We start from the raw sequence: 17,857 nt of genomic DNA on the forward strand, positions 1-17,857 counted from the left end.
TAGCCTAGAACAGCATTGGATAAGATAGTGCTCTCTGGAAGAGTCTCTGCTTCTTCAAGGTATCAACATAAAACACCTACTTCAGGAAACACTTTGAAAAGTGTTATTGTGATGCTCTCTGGTGTTTAAGACACTGCTGATATCTCAGCATAGAATTAAGAAATACAACCTATTGAATCAGCAAACGGCCATAATCTATGTGACATCAATCAGCAGGCTCGTGCTGCCCTGCAACCAGATGTAAAGTGGACGCAGCACTCAGGCCTGGAAGGCGAAGCGGAGCTGCATACGGTCCTGCCTCTGCGTGCCACTGCAGCGATATGTCCTGTGTTCCCTTGTGCCAAACAACCCTTCATAGGCATCAGTGGAAAATCAACATAGGAATACAGTGGTTGTGACTTGTGTAGCTAAATGAATTCTTCAGTCTTCTGGCTCTCTCTTCAGCCTCTTAGTACACATGGAGGAAGTATGGAAATACTTGGCAGATATTTACCATGCTCTTTAAAAAGAAGAAGGAAAAAAAGCAAACAACTTGAGCAAACACAATTTTATGTAATTGACTTTAAAAAAAAGAAAAAACTAAATAGCTTAGCTGTCGCTGGGCTTTGCCTAAGGGACTGTCATGAATGAGTTACACAACTGAACATTCATTCATCAACTGATTCTTTGCAAAACCATATGGCTCCTTGCAGGATTTCTTTAAATACTATGCATAGATATGAAATTGCTGCTTTGTAGCTGTAAAGTCTGTTGCTTGAGGCTCATTTTGAAATACTCTTTCTAGATAGTAAAGCAATGTTAATTTTGCAAGTAATAGCCTAATAGATAGCAGTTGTTCAGGCACTTTCAAACAAATTAAGAAAAGAAATAGAAAAATAAGAAATCTTCAAGGAGTAAACTAATCTAAACTTTAAAGATTAACTATGTCATTGCATGTGATTTTCACATGAATTGTAGGACATCCATTTTACTAGATGGAAGGCAATGAGGAAAAGAGAAACATTAAAAAAGTCACTGGTTTCATGTATCAATTCAGAAACAACAGAACCTCTGCAAAATACATACATTAATTTACTGCAGTAAATATGTCTGAAACAGAGTTCACTGCTTGTGTTTAATGATGTCTTTCTCTATCACAGAAACCAGGACAGATAGCTGCAATAAGAATTCACGTTATGTTATTTTCAATGCATGCCTGAACAGTGGAATTGCCCAGGTACTTGGCAAGTACCTTGCCATGTTTTCAAAAGAGAAAAACTATTTTAAATGTATCTTGTTTTGAGGATGTTCAAAATGGGCACCTGCAAAGGCTTGATCTTTCCCAGGGGGTAGTCAGCACTTTTTTCTAAATGGGTGTGTAAAAATGAAAGCAGGCCAGGTGATGCCGAGGGTGATTTCAGGGCAGCCCCACAATCTCCAGGAACTAAACAATATTCTTGGCTAGTGCAAAGAGAGACCAGAATAGGGACAGGTCTTTTAGCTTCTCTTTCAACATAGGTGACCCTAAGCAGCAGGGCATGTGCCGGGGCTGTGCCCTTAGCGAACAGCTGCGTGTGGAGTAAAATGCTGGACGCTTTCCTGCACGTGGGAAAGGTGGAGGGAGCACGTTGGGAGAGGTTAACCCCAGCATCAGGGTATAATATCCCCTGTGCAGTGCTTCGGCTTCTCCCATATTGCTGTCATCCCACACAGTAAACGTTTCTAGTCAGTGCATCAAAAACCTGCCAGCCTGCTCTGTCTGGTAAACGTGGCTGTGCGCTAAGGAAGGAGCTGCAGGGCTCTGTGAAGGGCTGCTTGTGCATGAGTCTTGTGCAAGAGGCGTGAGAAGTTCACATTGTGTTGTGATGCTGGCTTATCTGCTCTAAGGACTTTGAGATGGTGACTGCTACAGGCTGTTTCAGAGGAGTTATATGTAGTAATTATGAAATGATCTGTCTATATTAAAAGACCCTTTGAAACCCATCATTTGGTGACTTGACTTAAAGCATAGCTTAAAGCAGAAGTCTTCAGTATTCTTGGTTTTAAAATCTCACTTGGCATCTCTGGATGTGAAGAGGAAAAACCACAGGACATAATTATAGTAAGAATCCATGAGATATTACAGATCAGATTTTCAGGCTTCTTTTTTCTTTCATCTATGTTAATCTCTTTCTCAGTATTCTCTAACCTCTCACTATTTCGTTCCTGATGGCTTTCACTTAATGTGTGTAGTATATCATCTGAGTACCTTGGATCACTGCAACAGGTACCAACCTGCTGCTGCAACTATGGTTACAATACATCAAAAAACAAAGAAAGAAAAGATCAGAAAGTTGTGTGCATGACTTGTATACAAAGTAAAGGGAGAGGAAAAGTGAATCTATGATATTGTTACAAAGCGTGCAGATGTCTTCCAAAAATAGGGACGTATTTACCCATGTTTTTTTCTTCTTATTTGGAATTTCACATGGTAGCCCAGGGCTTTGTAGGGGGAGAAGATTTTACACTTGCATCGTGTTTACAGATTGGGGTACCAATGTGCATGGAGACTTAAACAGCTGACTGAAGCCTCCAAGTATTACAATTTAAGAATTCATTTTTCCCATGATTGTATTCAGTTCAGTAGGGACAAGCCTTAATTAAAACAAGCAGTGCTTTAACGGTGACTGTTGTCTGTGGATTAATAACACCTTGCTTGATAAAAGTGCAGGCAGGCAGGTTGGCCTGCAGATCCTGGGAGCTTCTGCCTTGCCACCTGACAGACTTCTGTTAAAAAGTCACTTAGTATACATTAATTTCTAGCAATATCAAGTGCCTTTGTGCTGCTGAGCTCAGTAGTGTGCACGCTCAGCCCCTCTGAAAACAGAATAGTTTGCTTTTCTAAACTAGATTAACAGAATTTTATATAGTAGGTACATTAATTTGTCCTTCCACATGGTGATGGGTTAGCTATAATGTTAGCTCTGAGGCTCTCAAGAGGAAGGTATCATATAAACACAGTTATGTGCTAATACTTCCCTTGAAAGACTGGATAACTGGGTTTTATCCACTATTCTCCTCTCTCCCAGGCATGCCTCAGTTATATGACATTTACTAGGGCAACACCATTAAGAATCTTCTCATCTGTAACATTTTATAAAGCCAACATAATTTTCAAGTTCTGCAAAATGGAGGCACTTCCCGGAAGAGCAAACCCATTGCATATCTCCCTGGAAGCCAAACCAAAACTCACCTTGCAAGGCAGAGGACACGCTGGGTTTCCTGCCTCCCTCGCTTTAATGCCTCTGCGTTCGCTTTTTAGGAGGAAGGCGGGCAGTGGGGAGAGGGGAGAGGCTGACGGTGTGACGCCAAGGCCAGTTCAGAAACTGCGTAAGACACGAACGCCTGTGCCGAGGCCCCGGTGTCCCGTGTTTGCTGCTGCTGAGAAAATCACTGCCTGCTCTACGTTAAACTAATCGCGTGTCCAAACGAACAAGGCGGCAAACACCAGAATTAAAACGCGCGGCATCGCTCGCATCACGCAGGCTGCAGTCCGCAAGCGCGTTGTGAGCGGCCGCGTGGATTTGCAGATCCGTGTCGCAGCCGTCGGCGGGTGAGACGCGAGCGGCAGGAGCCGCAGCGCCTCGAGCCTCACGGGGCCGCGGGCGAGGCGGCTCGGTCCCGCGGCCCCTCACAGACGCCTCGCCGCAGCGCCCGCTGCCTTCGCAGCAGAGCGCCCAGGCCCTCAGGCTGCAGCCCGCGGGGTGTGGGCTATCACCTTCAGCTAAAACTGCCTTTTTCACTGGTTTGCGTTTTCTTTTTTTTCTTTTTTTCTTTTTTTTTTTTGGATTGGGGGTATAGTTTTGCTGCCTGCCACCTTCGACGCCCCGAGAAAATGGCGCCGCCCACCCGCACCCAGCGCGGAGTTAACCCCGCCCCCCCTCCCCCCCGAAAGGGAGGCGCGGCCCCTTTAAGGCCTTCGCCCCCTCCCGCTCGCGTGACGACACTCGGGCGCCACCGCGCAGGAGCGGGCGCGGCGTCGGCGGTGGTGGGGAGGGGAAGGGTGTTGTGAGCGGTGGTAGGTGCCACGGCGGGAGGTGGGGGGAGAAAGGAATGTACCACCACCCGCGCGGCTGGGGGGGGTCTGTTCTGAGGTGAGCGACGGTTGGGGCGGTTCCTGAGGAGAGCGACGGTTGGAGCGGCGGCAGCGGCGCCCGGCGCGGCGCCGCCGGCGGCTGTGGGGCTCCGGAGATGGACCAGCGCCTCGCCGAGCTGGTGGAGGAGCTCACCACGTCGGGGGAGCCGCAGCTGGAGGCGGGCAGAATGAGGGAGCTGAAGAAAATCTGCAAGTACGGGGCCTCTCGGCGGGCTCTGCTGCCGGGGCGGGGGGGCGCGCCGGGCCGGGCCGGGCCGGGCCGGGCCGGGCCGGGCCGGGCCTCGCCTCCGCTCCCTGGCCCCGAAACTGCAGTTTTCGGGTCCAGGCAGCAGGTGCGTGGAGGCTGCCCCAGAGGCTCCCGAGTGTGTTGTTTAGCGGTACTTTGCACTGCTGTCAGCACAGAGGCTGTTTTTTTCTTTTTTTCTTTTTTTCCTTTTTTTTTAAGAAAAGTTGGTGTCTGTGTGTGTGTGATAACACTTTTTAAATAAAACTTGTTTTTTATTTTTCCCCTTCCCCCCAGGTCTTCAGATGAACACATCAGCCATGCCTATCATCTGCTGATGACACGGCTCAACGAGGAGCACGCCGAGATACGCTTCTCGGCTTTTCAGATTGTGCTTGAGTTGTTTACCCGATCGCATCAGTTCCGGACATTAATTATTTCCAACTTCCAAGACCTCTTGGAGCTCACGGTTGGGATAGACCATGAGCAGCCTCTTCCCCCGCCCAAAGAAGTGGCACAAAAGCTGAGAAGAGTGGCCATTAAGGCAGTACAAGACTGGCATGAGAAATATGGTGAGGCCTACAAGAAGCTTTCTCTGGGATACCACTTTTTAAAGCAGAATAAGAAGGTACTCTGCATTTTTACTTCAATTTGCCTTTTTAGGTAATGATCTCTAGAAGATGTTTAAAGTTGAATCAATAAATCTAAAAGGAAAACTGTTGGAAACAAAGCACTGTCTTCAAGAGTCATCCCCTTGACCACAGTCTTTAAAAAGCAGCCCCCAGACTTATACACTCTTTCTAGGATTTATGGTGGTAACACTTACATGGAGCAAAACTGTCACCTTAGAGCACAGATTTAAAGATCTTCAAGAAGTAGGCCTTAACCAGTCTTGATAGAGTATTTTTGAAAAGTTTTTTCTGAACGTCAGATGCTTTTTAGAAAAATGTCTTGTTTCTATCAACGTGCTAGCAAAACTAATCTTACTTAGAGGAAAGCGTACACAGTTCACAGTATGCACAAACATCATACTGTAGTGCTGACCAGAAAACAAGCTAAGCTTTCTAGTACTGTTGAAGCAGATGTCTTTTTATTTTGAGCCAGTACGTCACTCAAAACGCGGATTTTTTTTTCCATTGACTATCATATATGTGCAACTTACGGTTTAGTGATTACCTTTGCCAAGCTTTAGTGTTCTCTTATATAACAGCCAGCTAGTTGAGATGAGGAAAAAGGACTGTGTGAATCTCTACACTAAGCTGCAGCCTGACATCAGTAGAACAAGAAGTATTTGTGGAAGAAGATGAACTATAATGGAGAGACTATAGATTGCAGGGTGGTGGTGGGAAATGAATTGTTTTTAAAGTGATAGGGTACTAGGAGATATCATGAAGGACAGATCCATGTCAGTGGAGTAGATTACACACAGGAGGAGTTCTGTTGTGCCTCTGCTGGAGTGGTAAAGGAGTTAAATAGAACTCCTTTTATTTAATAAACTTGGATAGTGGGTGAAAGGCTATATTGCATTAATGCTTATCTCAAGTGCCAAAGTGTAGCCTTTTTAGAAAGAAAGTGACACTTTAAACTGAGGATCGTCTCAGCTATTAAGTCTTTCTCTGGAAGTTTAACATAGCCTTATTTCTGCACTATCTACTTCTGGCTTCCCAGAAATGTCCCCAGTTCCTCTAACATTACTGTGCTCCTTTAAGTGGAGAATGTGCTGTGTTTTGGACAATTCAAAGCTTTGTGTGCTGGTGATGTATATCTAGTATGTGAGATGAGATTTTATTGTCAGTGAGAAACCATGATGTGGCAGATGTTGTAAGAGAAGCCCGTGGCTAAGTGCCAAAGCATGAAACAGAATATAGCAGAGTGACAGAGCAGCACATGGCTGATCCCTTTGGGACAAAGAAAGGAAAGGTATGGGCAGGTGACTCTGTCATAGGTATTCTGATCCAAGGAAGAAGCTGTGATTCAGGAAGCTCTAGGTATCCATGGTTTGCTGTGCAAACCACATCTGACTACCTAGGAACACCAGCTTGTAGTTTCTGAATTCAGTATCTTTGTTCCATTTTTGTGTTCGATGTTGCTTTGTGTTTAATATAGTGGTGCGTCTTTGGGAGGATCTGTTTCTCCTGTTACTATGTGGAGAGCTATGCAAACTTGATCGAAAAAATGAGATCCTGAAAACCAAAAATATCGCTGTGGGGATCCAAGTGCTGCTATAGGTTGTGAAATTAGCTCTTTTCTTTACCTTTCCCTATCTCCCTGATAAGAAGAGAAATTTAAGTGCATGTCTCTTAAGTTGATGGAGACTCTCCATGTCAGTTTCTGCAAAAAGCGAGGTAGCCTTTTACTCCTAGAAGTTTATAGGTATACCATTCATCCATGTGTTTACATTCATCAAGGTATTTACATAATATTTGTGAACACCTTAAGCCTTTTTGCATGCTGTAGAGAATGTTGAGCATATGGGAACGTGGATATGGTTAAGCCCAAGTTCAAGCATTTATTTTCTAGCTTCCATTATATTTTATGGCATTACCTACTTGCTTAATGCTAAACAAATGTGAAAATGTTTCACTAAACTTGAGAAGAGAGAGTGACAGAAATACTTGGTTGTGCAAGAAATAATGAAATTTCAGTTGTAGGATGTTCTTGGTTAACTTGACCAGTCAGTTGCTATTAAGTCCAAGTACATATTGCCAAAAAGATTTCCTAGGGCTAAATAGAAAGTGAGACTTACTTGTCATATTGATGGTAATCTCGCCATCATATGGACTTCTATCTTGTAAGTCAGATCTAAATTCACTATTTTACTTGCGTGTCTCCAAAATGTTAAGATAGAATGTCAGTACCTGGGAACCGTTACTGTATTTTGATCAACTTTCTCATCCAAAAATCCCAGCATCCATTGAAGATTTCTCTTTATTGTCATACAAATGTAGCACCAGAGAGACTGTAGACTTCGTTAGCAGAATGGTTCTGAAGTATGGGTTTACTCAGCATAATCTTCATTGAGATTAATGAAAGTTACGTGGTAGCATTCAAAATGAAATCGTGTCAGGGTTTTTCCTATTTGAAGGGGTTTGTTTATGCACTAACGTAATTCAAGATTTTTTCTCCTTAACATATAAATGAAAAATACTTACATTTTCAAGCCCTTTTATGAATGAACAGAAAAACTTTGCTGCAAGTATTATAGGAAACATCAACGACTCGCTTGAATTTCTGTTTGTATTTGGTTATAAGAAAGTAAAGTGAGACTAAATTATAACCTTTCCCTTGATCCCCAAATTCAAAAAGTTTAATTATAAAATTCAAAAGTCAACCTTATAATGAATTTAAATGCCTTTTCTACTACTTTACTTGCTTACAAAGTTGTTCAGTAGGTGATGCATGCGTGCACTCGTAGTGATTACAAATTTAGAAAAATTTCCTTTATTGAAGGTAGAGCTAGCACAATGTTTTCATATAATATGAATAGTTACCCTATGTAGTGCCTTTCTCCCATCCAACCTCGTGTCTCTAATGCTGTGTCAGAGATCTCCCAAAGCCTACTTTATTCTTACAATTTAGATGTGGAAATGTAAACTTTTTTTTTTCTGCCTAATTCCTTTATGAAAGCCATTGATTCTAAGCAGTCCCTTATTAGTAGAAGTAAAAACTCCGTTAAGAATTACTGTAGTTATTGATTCCAGAAGGAGAAGAGATAAAAGGAAGTACTGCTGAGCTTCTGGCTGATCACTGATGTTAGAGGATTTTTCACCACAGATAAGGATCTTAGGAAATGGATTTTCTATATGTTTCTTACGAACAGTGTTATTTATTTATTTCCCCCCCCCCTTAGGTGGATTTTCAAGATGTGAGTGCTAGAACACTGGCTGAAAGGAGGAGGGAAGAGGAGAGGCAAAAACGGTTGGATAACATTTACAAAGAAAAAGCCGAAAGAGCTGAAAAAGAAATGGCAGGTGAATTATTTTGGTTCTTACTGGAGTTTTTTTGTTCGTTATTAACCTTTTGTAAAGTTATATAAAACAAATTCTAAGAAAGTAGTTATCCAGATCCAGAATAGTACATATGTTATGCTTGACCCTCTGTCACCTAAGGAATATTAGGGAAAACAAGGAACAGTCCTGTGAGCTCAGGTAACATGAAGGTATTAAAAAAAAAAATACTGAGTTACAGACCAGACTTTTATTCAATGAAGTATGAATGCGTGACTGTGAGCATATCAAGACACCTTTTGGAGCCATTGGCTTAATTCTGTGTCTATGACTGGGGAGACTTCTTAATAACTTGCTGACTGATGAACTGAATTATATAGTATGTACAGTTACAAATTCCAGAAGTATAGGCACTGGTTTGCACTGAAATTCTGAAGGTTCAATGAAAAGTATAATGTTGCCAAAAAGTGTGTCTAATTGGGGACTGAATCTGTAAGCAGTGTGTGTATAGCAACCCTATTTCTGAATACAGAAGAACAGAGAAAGCGAGTGAATCATGTTGCAGTTACAAAAGGTTATTTAATGAAATTGCTTTGGTTTATGCAATGTATGCATGTGTGTCTGCATTTATGCTGCATGCTGTGAATGTTTTCATGCATGAGAGTGGAAATGTAATGATGTTTAATCTTCTTAAAGTCACTTTTATTCGTAGCATTTCTTTCAGCTATAATTTATGTTCACGGGTACATCTAGAAACAGTTGTAACATCCATGGCTGCAGAATGAGTACTCGCCAACATCACCTTTTCTTGAAAGTTTATGAACTATTTAAGTCATCTTTGATAAATAATTAAATTTTAGGGAGAATAAGAAAAGGATGAACTCTGGTTCTAAATTTCTTGCTCAAGAAATGCTAGGTTTCCAGCTTAAGGCAGTATTGTCACTTTTGTCAAGATAATTTCTGGAGTGGAATGAAGTATGTATGGAGCAATACTGTTGATCACTGGATAAATGGGTTATCCCTTTGGCAGCTAGATTTGTTTTGTAAATCTGTATCTACTCCAGAGACATTAGCATTTTAAATTGTTTAACAATATTCTAAAATAATTGTCTCCTAATAGAAATGTCTCAGGAGATTGCTGACACTCTGACAGAGATGGAAAACTGTTTCCAGCTTCTAATGCCAGATCCTTTTGACTTCACTGTGAATGATGTAAAACTGGAACCTGACAAACAAATGACTGCTAATGAGGGCAAACCTGTGCCCCCCTCATCCTCCCAGATAGCACTTCACCCATCTTATTTTGGACATGTGGATGATGAACAGCCGTGCTGCAGCAAGGACCTTCTTTCTGTTTCTCAGTGTGTTAAAACTGATAGAAATGAAGAGTTGAGTGAGGAGCAGGAGAAGCTGGAGCAAAAAGAATTAGATGGAAGCACCCACTCAGAACTTGGATCTGGTGTCCCTGCTCTCAGTGATGATGATTACCAAACTTTCGTTAGAAACCATGGACTTATTTCTCATAAATATACTCTAGAGCTTGAAATCTCCACAGGTACCTGGAACAATTTTTCAGATAGCTGGAGAGAGTCTTTGTCTGAAGTGCTTTGTCATTACTTCTTTCTATGACTGTGATGCTTGGGGATCCTGGACACCATTTTGATTTATTTTGGAATTCTCTTCTTCTGGTTTTCTAGTGTCCATTCTTAGGTTTGGGTTGCGTTATGTTCTTTACAGATTTTATTGATCAACTTTTAATCTTAAAACTTACGTATTAGCTGTAATTGTATTACAGCGCTTCATGGTGCCAGTAATAAGATGAGTTTCCCATCTTAAAAAATTTAGTCTGTTTACAGTGTATAGCTTCCTTTTCCATGTGCTTCACGATTCACTGCTTTTTCTCTCTCTGTAGGAGTATAAGGTACTCGTTTAAATATAAAATTGGTGATTTCTTCAATTTTTTTCTTGTTGTTGACAGCTTGAAAGAAGCAATAAGTAGAGTTTTGCTAGGGGAATCATAAGGTTCGTGATTATACCTTTTTATGTAACTTTGCTAATATGAGTTACTTGTAGAAAAATCAGCATAAGCTGTGATTTGATAATCTAAGTGAAGTGTGTTACAAATGCTATTCTAGTAGAATTCTATATGCAAACAGCCAGAAAGGCAGGTATCTACTTCAGTGCTTGCAGACAACAGAATTGGAAATGCATCTGAAGAGATTATGAATGACTAGCAGATGGACAGTTTCATTTTTACTTGAGTAGTGGCATACTTGCTTCTTTTGACAATCAAGTCCCTATTGCCACTGAGGGCAGGCGCCGTTTCATACTGAATATGCAGTGAGGCCCATGTAATGTAAATAGTAACACTTCACTTGTCTTGGTTTATTTAGTGATTCCTGAGTGCTGATGGCTTAGCCATTGTTTCTGTCTTCAGTGAAATGAAAATTGTTCATCTTTTTGTTCGATTAATAGTGAACACAGTAACAGACTGATGTCTGTAACCTTCCCTGAAGTGATCAAATATACTAGAAAGATTCATATGTACTTTTTCCATGCAGCTGCTTTAGCTCTTGAAGCGGACACTAAAACCCCATGTACTAACCCTTTTTTCCTATCTTGAACAGATATAAAAGTGCATGAGAATGAAGATAATACAGCCATAATAAACAACATCATGGATGCTCACAGACTCCTTAGAAATAAGTTCTTGCCTATGGTGCAGTCCTGGATTCAGGTGGGATAAAGAGCTGATTTCTTCGTTTCTTATAAAAAGATGGAGGGGCAAGGGATGGTAAAGCTTGAGGGCAGCAAGCAGAGAAAGGAAGCTGAACTTGAAACAAAGTTGAAGAAACATTGGTTACAAATAAAAAAAGGTTGCTCCTTTAATAGAGGTGGATAAGATTAGCGTGCAGGTGCTGCATAACTTCTTTGATGGTTCTTGGCATAGGTGTGCAGCTTACAGCAGTACTTAAGTTATTTTGGATTTGGATTCTTTTTGTTTTTTGGTGTTTTTTTTAACAGATGTCTCAAAATACAGCTTCTTCACAAAAGAGAGTAAAAATGAGTTTGTTTGTCAGACGTGTGTATCAGAAGAGCACTTTGTCCTTTGTGTTAGCTGATATTGCTGCTCAGGAACCTCATACATGGAATTTGGCATACTAAATGACATTCTCAAAGGGAATTGTTTGTAGCAGCTGTTCATTCTTTATTTGTCTTTAGTTGTTACTGCTGGCTTTTATATTCTAGCTGGTGAAAGATGTGAATTCACTAATTTTTACTTACACAATAAAAGCATTTGTGACAATGTTGTTCCATTTAAAAATTGAAGAAAAAATATTTTTTGTCTCTGGTGTCTAGGAAAAAGAATAAGAATGTACATTTCTTGCTTTGCAGTTGTTTACCAGAGTTGGAATAAACGATGATCGACTAAGATGTGCCATTGATCTCAAGAATAAACTGGAGACTGCCCTGAAGAAATACAAGGAAATGAATATTTCCATTAAGGAAAGGAAAAGAAAAGTGGTGAGTTGTTTCTGTTTTTAATCCTAGAGAGTACCATTATTAATTCTTATCTTGTATGCAAAAAATACGCTTTCTTTTAAGGCTTAGTCCCACAAACTTCTCAACACAAGCTTAACTGAAGTGTACACTAATTCAACTGGTTATAGCTTCACTCAAGAAGGTTGAACTAAACACATAGATAGTGTCTAGGGTCTGGTTAGAGTTTTTGTAAAATAGGTAAAATTGAGGATATTAAAATTTAAGTAAGCTGAGGTTGGAAGATCAAATGCTGTATTCAAATCCACGAAAGGAGTTTATGGATTGTTTATATACCTAAAGCAGCAGACTTGCGTAACACTTATTTCTGTTGGTTGCAATCAAACAGAATTGCTGTATAACTTGACATGAAAATAAATGTTTTGAGTGAGGGTCCAGAGTAAAGGCTGCCTTATAATTGGATTGCAAGAATCTGTTCTGGTCATTGCATCTTGGACTAAAGTGTAGTAGTCTAGTTTAGCGATGACTGAGTGTTTGAGACTTGCTTTCATTGTGCAAATGAACCTTTATCAAGATTAATCTTGTTCATCATCTTAATATTACTGATACACCACCCCAGTCAGAAATGCCAACTCTGAATGAGAAGTACTGAAAGACTGTCTTGTCAGAGTTTTTGTTTTTTTTTGTTTTTTTTTTTTGTTTTTTTTTTCCTTCGGTGAAATATGTGTGCTTCCTTTATCCAACCAGCTATGAAGGAATCCAGACACCTGCTGTCATTCCTGCCATTTACTTGACAGGACTTCATTTGCTGGTCCTCTGCATGGAATATGAGTTGCTATATTTCTTGCAAGATATAAATGACATTCAAGCCTTGATTTTTCTGTGTGTGTGTTTATATATGGTTAACACCTAATAAACTCCACTGTTATGAACAAAGGAAAATACATAACAGTGCTCGCAAAGACACAAAATGAAACAGTGCAGATTGAGGTATGTAATTTATGCATTGAAACTATATATTTTTTTTCTTATTTTTCTTTTTATAGAAGATACCCAAATTTGGTTTTACTGTTGAATTACTTACAACCTGAAGAAAGACAGCTGTGTGCTGCAGGAAGAAACTGTATAAAATATCTTTTACTCACATCTGTTAGATGACTTGGTTAGAACACAGTAAAATGAGAGACCGATAGAACAAAATAAGCAATGGTGGCTCTAGACGTTGATTATTAAATCCCATCCATCAAATATTTACATGTCAGTATAAGAAACACTACACCTGACTCCTTGAATTCAACGTTGCTGTTCTGTAGTATGTATAGTTGCTTCTGTCTATATGTAGCTGTGTCATTGGAATTACAGTTCTTGCCATGCCAAAGTCTTGCTATCGTGTAACAATATCTTCTGTATTTTTAGAGCCAAGAAAATTCTGTATAATTTCTCCTTTAGAGCACTGTTTCACAGCCATTCTATCCTTTCAGAGCTCAGTGTATTACAAGCATTATTTGTTAGTACATTTGAGTGGGTGCCCTACCTGCTTGTGTGTAGAGATGGCCATATGTAGAAACAAAGGAGAGCACTTAATTGGAGTGCGGGAATAAATAAAAGTATCTGAGTGGAGAGGGTCCTCTGTAAATTGGCTGGTTTGTAGTTATCTACAAACAGTGACAGCCCTGGATATTTTCACATTTGATACCAATTTGCTTGGCAACTAGTGATTGCAATCTGAAGTACATATGTTGTGAACTGGAGAAGGTAAAGGTGAATTGTTTGTGTACCTGCTCATTTCTTTGAGTGTGATTATGATCCTGCACACAGACAGGCCCTACCTTCAGGGATGATGTGTTTTGATTTTTTCTTTTTTTTTTTTTTAATTGACAAATATAAAGTAGATAAGTAGGAATGTGGAAATATTGCCTGCTCTGCAGGCAAAGTCTCTGCAGCCTTTCTGCTTTTCTATTTTTTCTTTGTGTTCTTATGGTCTCTAGTTTTCTAATTTCTCCCACTTTCATCTTTGTTCTGTGTTTTTCTTTCTGTCCTCGCTCTTGCACTAGAATGCCTTTTCAGAGGTTTTGGTTTGATGGAGAGAAGGAAAGGAAAGGCTTTACCCATCCACAGATTGTGATCAAGAAAGTTGATGAATGGAAGGTTTTAGTGAGAGACTGAACAGTGGAAGAGATTTGTTATTGTTAACTCTGAGGAGAATATTGTACTTCTCAGCTCAGGAAAGATCTGAATTTCCGGTTAGAAGGAGCGAGGTCCTGGAGTTTCTTATCCTTGCCACATGCCACTGGTACTGTGTTTTAACTGAGCTGAAGTACGTGTGCATGTAACTAAGATGAAAGGCTTGTACATTTGGAGTAATTCTTGATGCTGTGGCACCATATAAATATGCCAGTAATGTAACTGGATACAAGTTACATTAGGAGGAGGAAGTCGGTGGTTACCTGGCCTGTCTTCACAGAATTATTTGGTTACTACAGGAAGTTGTAGATCAAAGTTCATGCTGCTTTTGGTAGCTACTACCTTGCTGCTTTTTATGGTCTCATTCCCCTTTCTGGATTATGGAGCACTAGTCTACCAGGAAGTGTTCTTATGCAATTAGAGTATGTTAGAAAATGAACACAAAATATTTTCTCTGGCATTTTTTGCCTTTATCTTTACAGAAGAAATGTAAGGCCCCACTGCTTTGTGAACTACAGGGATTTTATGAGAGCACAAAACCTTATTCAGTGAAACACTTTAACTGTATTTTATATTATGAAATGGTTTATAGTGACATCAGATATAATCACCTCTTTTTTTTCCTCCATGATAGTGAAGCACTCAAACCATCAGAAAGATTTAATTAAAAGGACCGTTATAATTTATATGTAACACACTATACTGGCTGTGGCATCCTTCTCTTCTTTTCTCTATCTGCAGCTATATGAGGAGAGGGAAAAGAATGACAAAGGTTATCCTTTGAGTGTCTAGAAACAAGTCCCTTGGGACAGATTTTATATATGTTCATGTATCCCATCTGCAGATGGGAGTTAATATAGCTCCATAGCAGATCAAAAGTTGCAACATATTTCTTTTGAATTTTTCTTTTTTAAAGGGATGGGGGTGAAGAGACAGCGACAAGTCTTACTGTGTTGTCAAAGGCAAGATTGAGATTTTGTGTGCTTACACAAGTTACGTTCGACATAGTTAATTGCTTGTTGGGGGAATTAATCGGATGTTGGTTTCTGATAGGAAAAGTATTTTCAGGAATATAAACAAGAGTTTTTAAATCCATTTTTATCTGAATGTAAATTTTAGCAGAATCTGGGGACAGAGTGCAGAAGCTATAAAAGGGCTCTTATTTCACAGTAGTTGGATGCTTGGGTGTACCACTTTTTCTCTTATGCCTATTCAGGATAATCTTGGTGTCCAGTAGAGGGAGTGCACACTGCATGCCTGACATTTTTCTCTATACCACCTTAATCCAAAGCCAGCTATCATCCCAGTCTGTATATGTTTCCAGGTAAACCTATTGTAAAAGCACTACATTACAGATACTCTAAGTTAGTTCTCGACTCTATTTAGATGAATTATTGTAGCAGTATTGTTGTAGCTATTGGCCAAGATTGGGCTTTGTAATAGGAATTCCTATTTTCAGAGATTTAACTCTTTTGTAAGAATAAATTGCTTATGGCTGAAATGTTGTTTTAAAAAAAGTTTATTTTGTTCATGTCTTCCCCAATTCTAAAAATACTAGATTTTAAACGTATTCTTCTCCTTTAGTGTCTGCTTTGCAGTTTATTAGATCCAAATGATATTGCAATTTTAAAATGTAAGAGAGGATAAATATATACTCTATTTTAGAAGTCCTACATACTGTATTTCATATATATCACTTCATAAGAAGTAGGATAATAGTTAAAATTACACATTATTAATAGAAATGTAGCTCTTAGCTTTATTTTGTATGCAGAGAACATTATTCATCTTTTATGCAATTGCCTTTGGGAAGCAGTAGAAGGTGTAGTACTCAAGATGACTAAAACTTGATCAAACAGAAGGTAGTAGGCAATATAATGTAAGAAACATCTAGCTCATTTGCCTGTCAGCAGAGTTATTATTTAATAGGTTTATGACATAATGTGGTATAGCTCAAGTTATACCATTAGCCAGGGATATATATATTTTTCCATTAACTTTCTTAATTAGCTTGTGTTTCACCTTTCCTTATCTGCTGTCATATCTAAGTGTGTAACTTGGATCCTGATTTATACATGTGCTTAATTTTATCCATGTGAACCATCTGGTTGAATTCAGTAATGCCATTAATAATTAAGTTTGAAGCAGGTTGTCCTTGCATGGTCCAGAACCTGATCCCTGATCTGATCCCTAGCACCTACTGCAATACAACTTGATTATTTCTCAGAGTATAGTTTCAGATGGTTGTAACAAATTATGTTTACAAATTAAATATTTGCTGATCATAATTTTGTCTTAAAATAAAAAAGGTAAAAGTGTTAATATAAAATAAATTAAGCCAAGAGCTCTGCGAATTACTTGGCTGCAAGACTATTGCTGACTTTTTCTTTTTCTTCCATATCTTTGACTACAGCTTGGCATTTTATCACTGTTAATGAGTTATTTCTACCTAATTATCTTTTAATTTAGCTCTTTTTTAAAGTCTGTCTTTCAGCACCTGCTTAAAAAAAACTCTGCACTTTAATTTTCAATCAAAATTAAAGATTGTATTGTTTTTTCTTTCTGCATCCTTCTGTGCCCATAGAGAATCCAGTTTAGCTGCTTGGTTTCTATTTTGTGTAACACTTCCTAGCACTCATTTCTTCCTTTCTTTTCTTTTGTTTTTAGAGATGTTGGTTCTGTGGGGTAAATCACTGTCCCTAGTCATCCCCTACCATGCCTGAACCCACATCTACTAGAACATACTCAGACCAAGGAGCAAGAGAGACATCTTTGTAAAAGAAGTCTTTCTGTCAGGTGATGCTTTTAAATTGCAAACAGCCTGCTCTCTCTAACTCTTAAAAAGGTTGCCCTCTGAAAACCATATGATTTTAATATTGAGATTGTATAGTAACTTAATGTTGATTATTAGTAAAATGGATAGAAATGGATAGAAATATTCCTATATTTGATAATTAAATTGCTGTTACACTTTAAGATGTCCTTTTACAGGTTATATACAAATTAGCATATAATGTGTTCAGAATAAATAAAGTGTAATAATATTAGTTTGATCAACATAGTAGCCCTTTTTTTATTTTTTGTCTAGCTGGTATTTATCAAAAAAGCCAGGCCAACCATAACTATAAAATTAAATGCAAACTGTTAAATAGGTCGTACAGGAGAGGTATTTGCTTGTGCTTCCTCTTCCCTCGTCCCCTGTTTTAACCCTTCTATAATAATTATTTCTGTGAAGCTCCTTTTTTTTTTCTTTATTTTTAATCACTTTTCAGAAAAAGAAGTTTTTCTGTTTTTGTAAGTCACCAGTAAGTAGGACTAACAAAAAACCAAAACCAAAACACTAAAATTAACACTCAAGGCAGCATTCTCTTGTCACAATGTTTAATCGGCTAGTGGTTTATTTTTTATTTTACAGAACTGAATGTTGTTGTGGTATATTTTATGCTTTGCACTGGGTATGCAGTCTGCTACTGTTGCAAAGTTATTAAAAAAATCTTGTTATGCAAATCTATTCATGAATTTTTAAAGTTGTCACTGTGTCAGCCTCTGATTCCTGTATGATTCGTGGGTTGTACAATGCAATTTGGAGCTCTTCTAATAGAGTGTAAAATAAAGTAGGATATCTTTATTATCTAAAGTTAACTCTTATGTTAAATACTTAAGCTTACCAGGCTGAAGGGTCATCTTCCTTGATTTATCCATGAATACTGAGCAATGTGTACTCAATAGTTACTAGATGTAAATTTGCTTCCTGCTCTTTATCCATCCTACTTACCTGGGGAAAGGATGTACGGAAGTGAATAAAATACGTTTGTGAAGTTCAGTACAGATAGATTGCAAAAGGCTTATTTATTAAAAAAAATATTCAGGCTTGGAACACTACCAAGA

At 39.0% G+C, this 17,857-nt stretch overlaps 1 protein-coding gene across 2 annotated transcripts in view; it reads left to right on the plus strand.

The window, feature by feature from the left end:
* Positions 1-4,102: 4,102 nt before the first annotated feature.
* Positions 4,103-17,857, plus strand: part of UVSSA (UV stimulated scaffold protein A) — a 54,738-nt gene continuing 40,983 nt past the window's right edge. The window contains exons 1-6 of one of the 2 annotated variants that reach the window (XM_062574545.1): positions 4,103-4,307; positions 4,635-4,965; positions 8,188-8,308; positions 9,405-9,839; positions 10,912-11,021; positions 11,681-11,809. In XM_062574545.1, the coding sequence (XP_062430529.1) occupies positions 4,210-4,307; positions 4,635-4,965; positions 8,188-8,308; positions 9,405-9,839; positions 10,912-11,021; positions 11,681-11,809 (1,224 nt within the window). In that variant the 5' untranslated portion in view covers positions 4,103-4,209. The remainder of the gene's footprint in view (positions 4,308-4,634; positions 4,966-8,187; positions 8,309-9,404; positions 9,840-10,911; positions 11,022-11,680; positions 11,810-17,857) is intronic. The other variant, XM_062574546.1, reaches the window with a different exon arrangement.

Source organism: Rhea pennata, chromosome 4 (genome assembly GCF_028389875.1).
Source record: "Rhea pennata isolate bPtePen1 chromosome 4, bPtePen1.pri, whole genome shotgun sequence".
Lineage (NCBI taxonomy): Eukaryota > Metazoa > Chordata > Aves > Rheiformes > Rheidae > Rhea > Rhea pennata.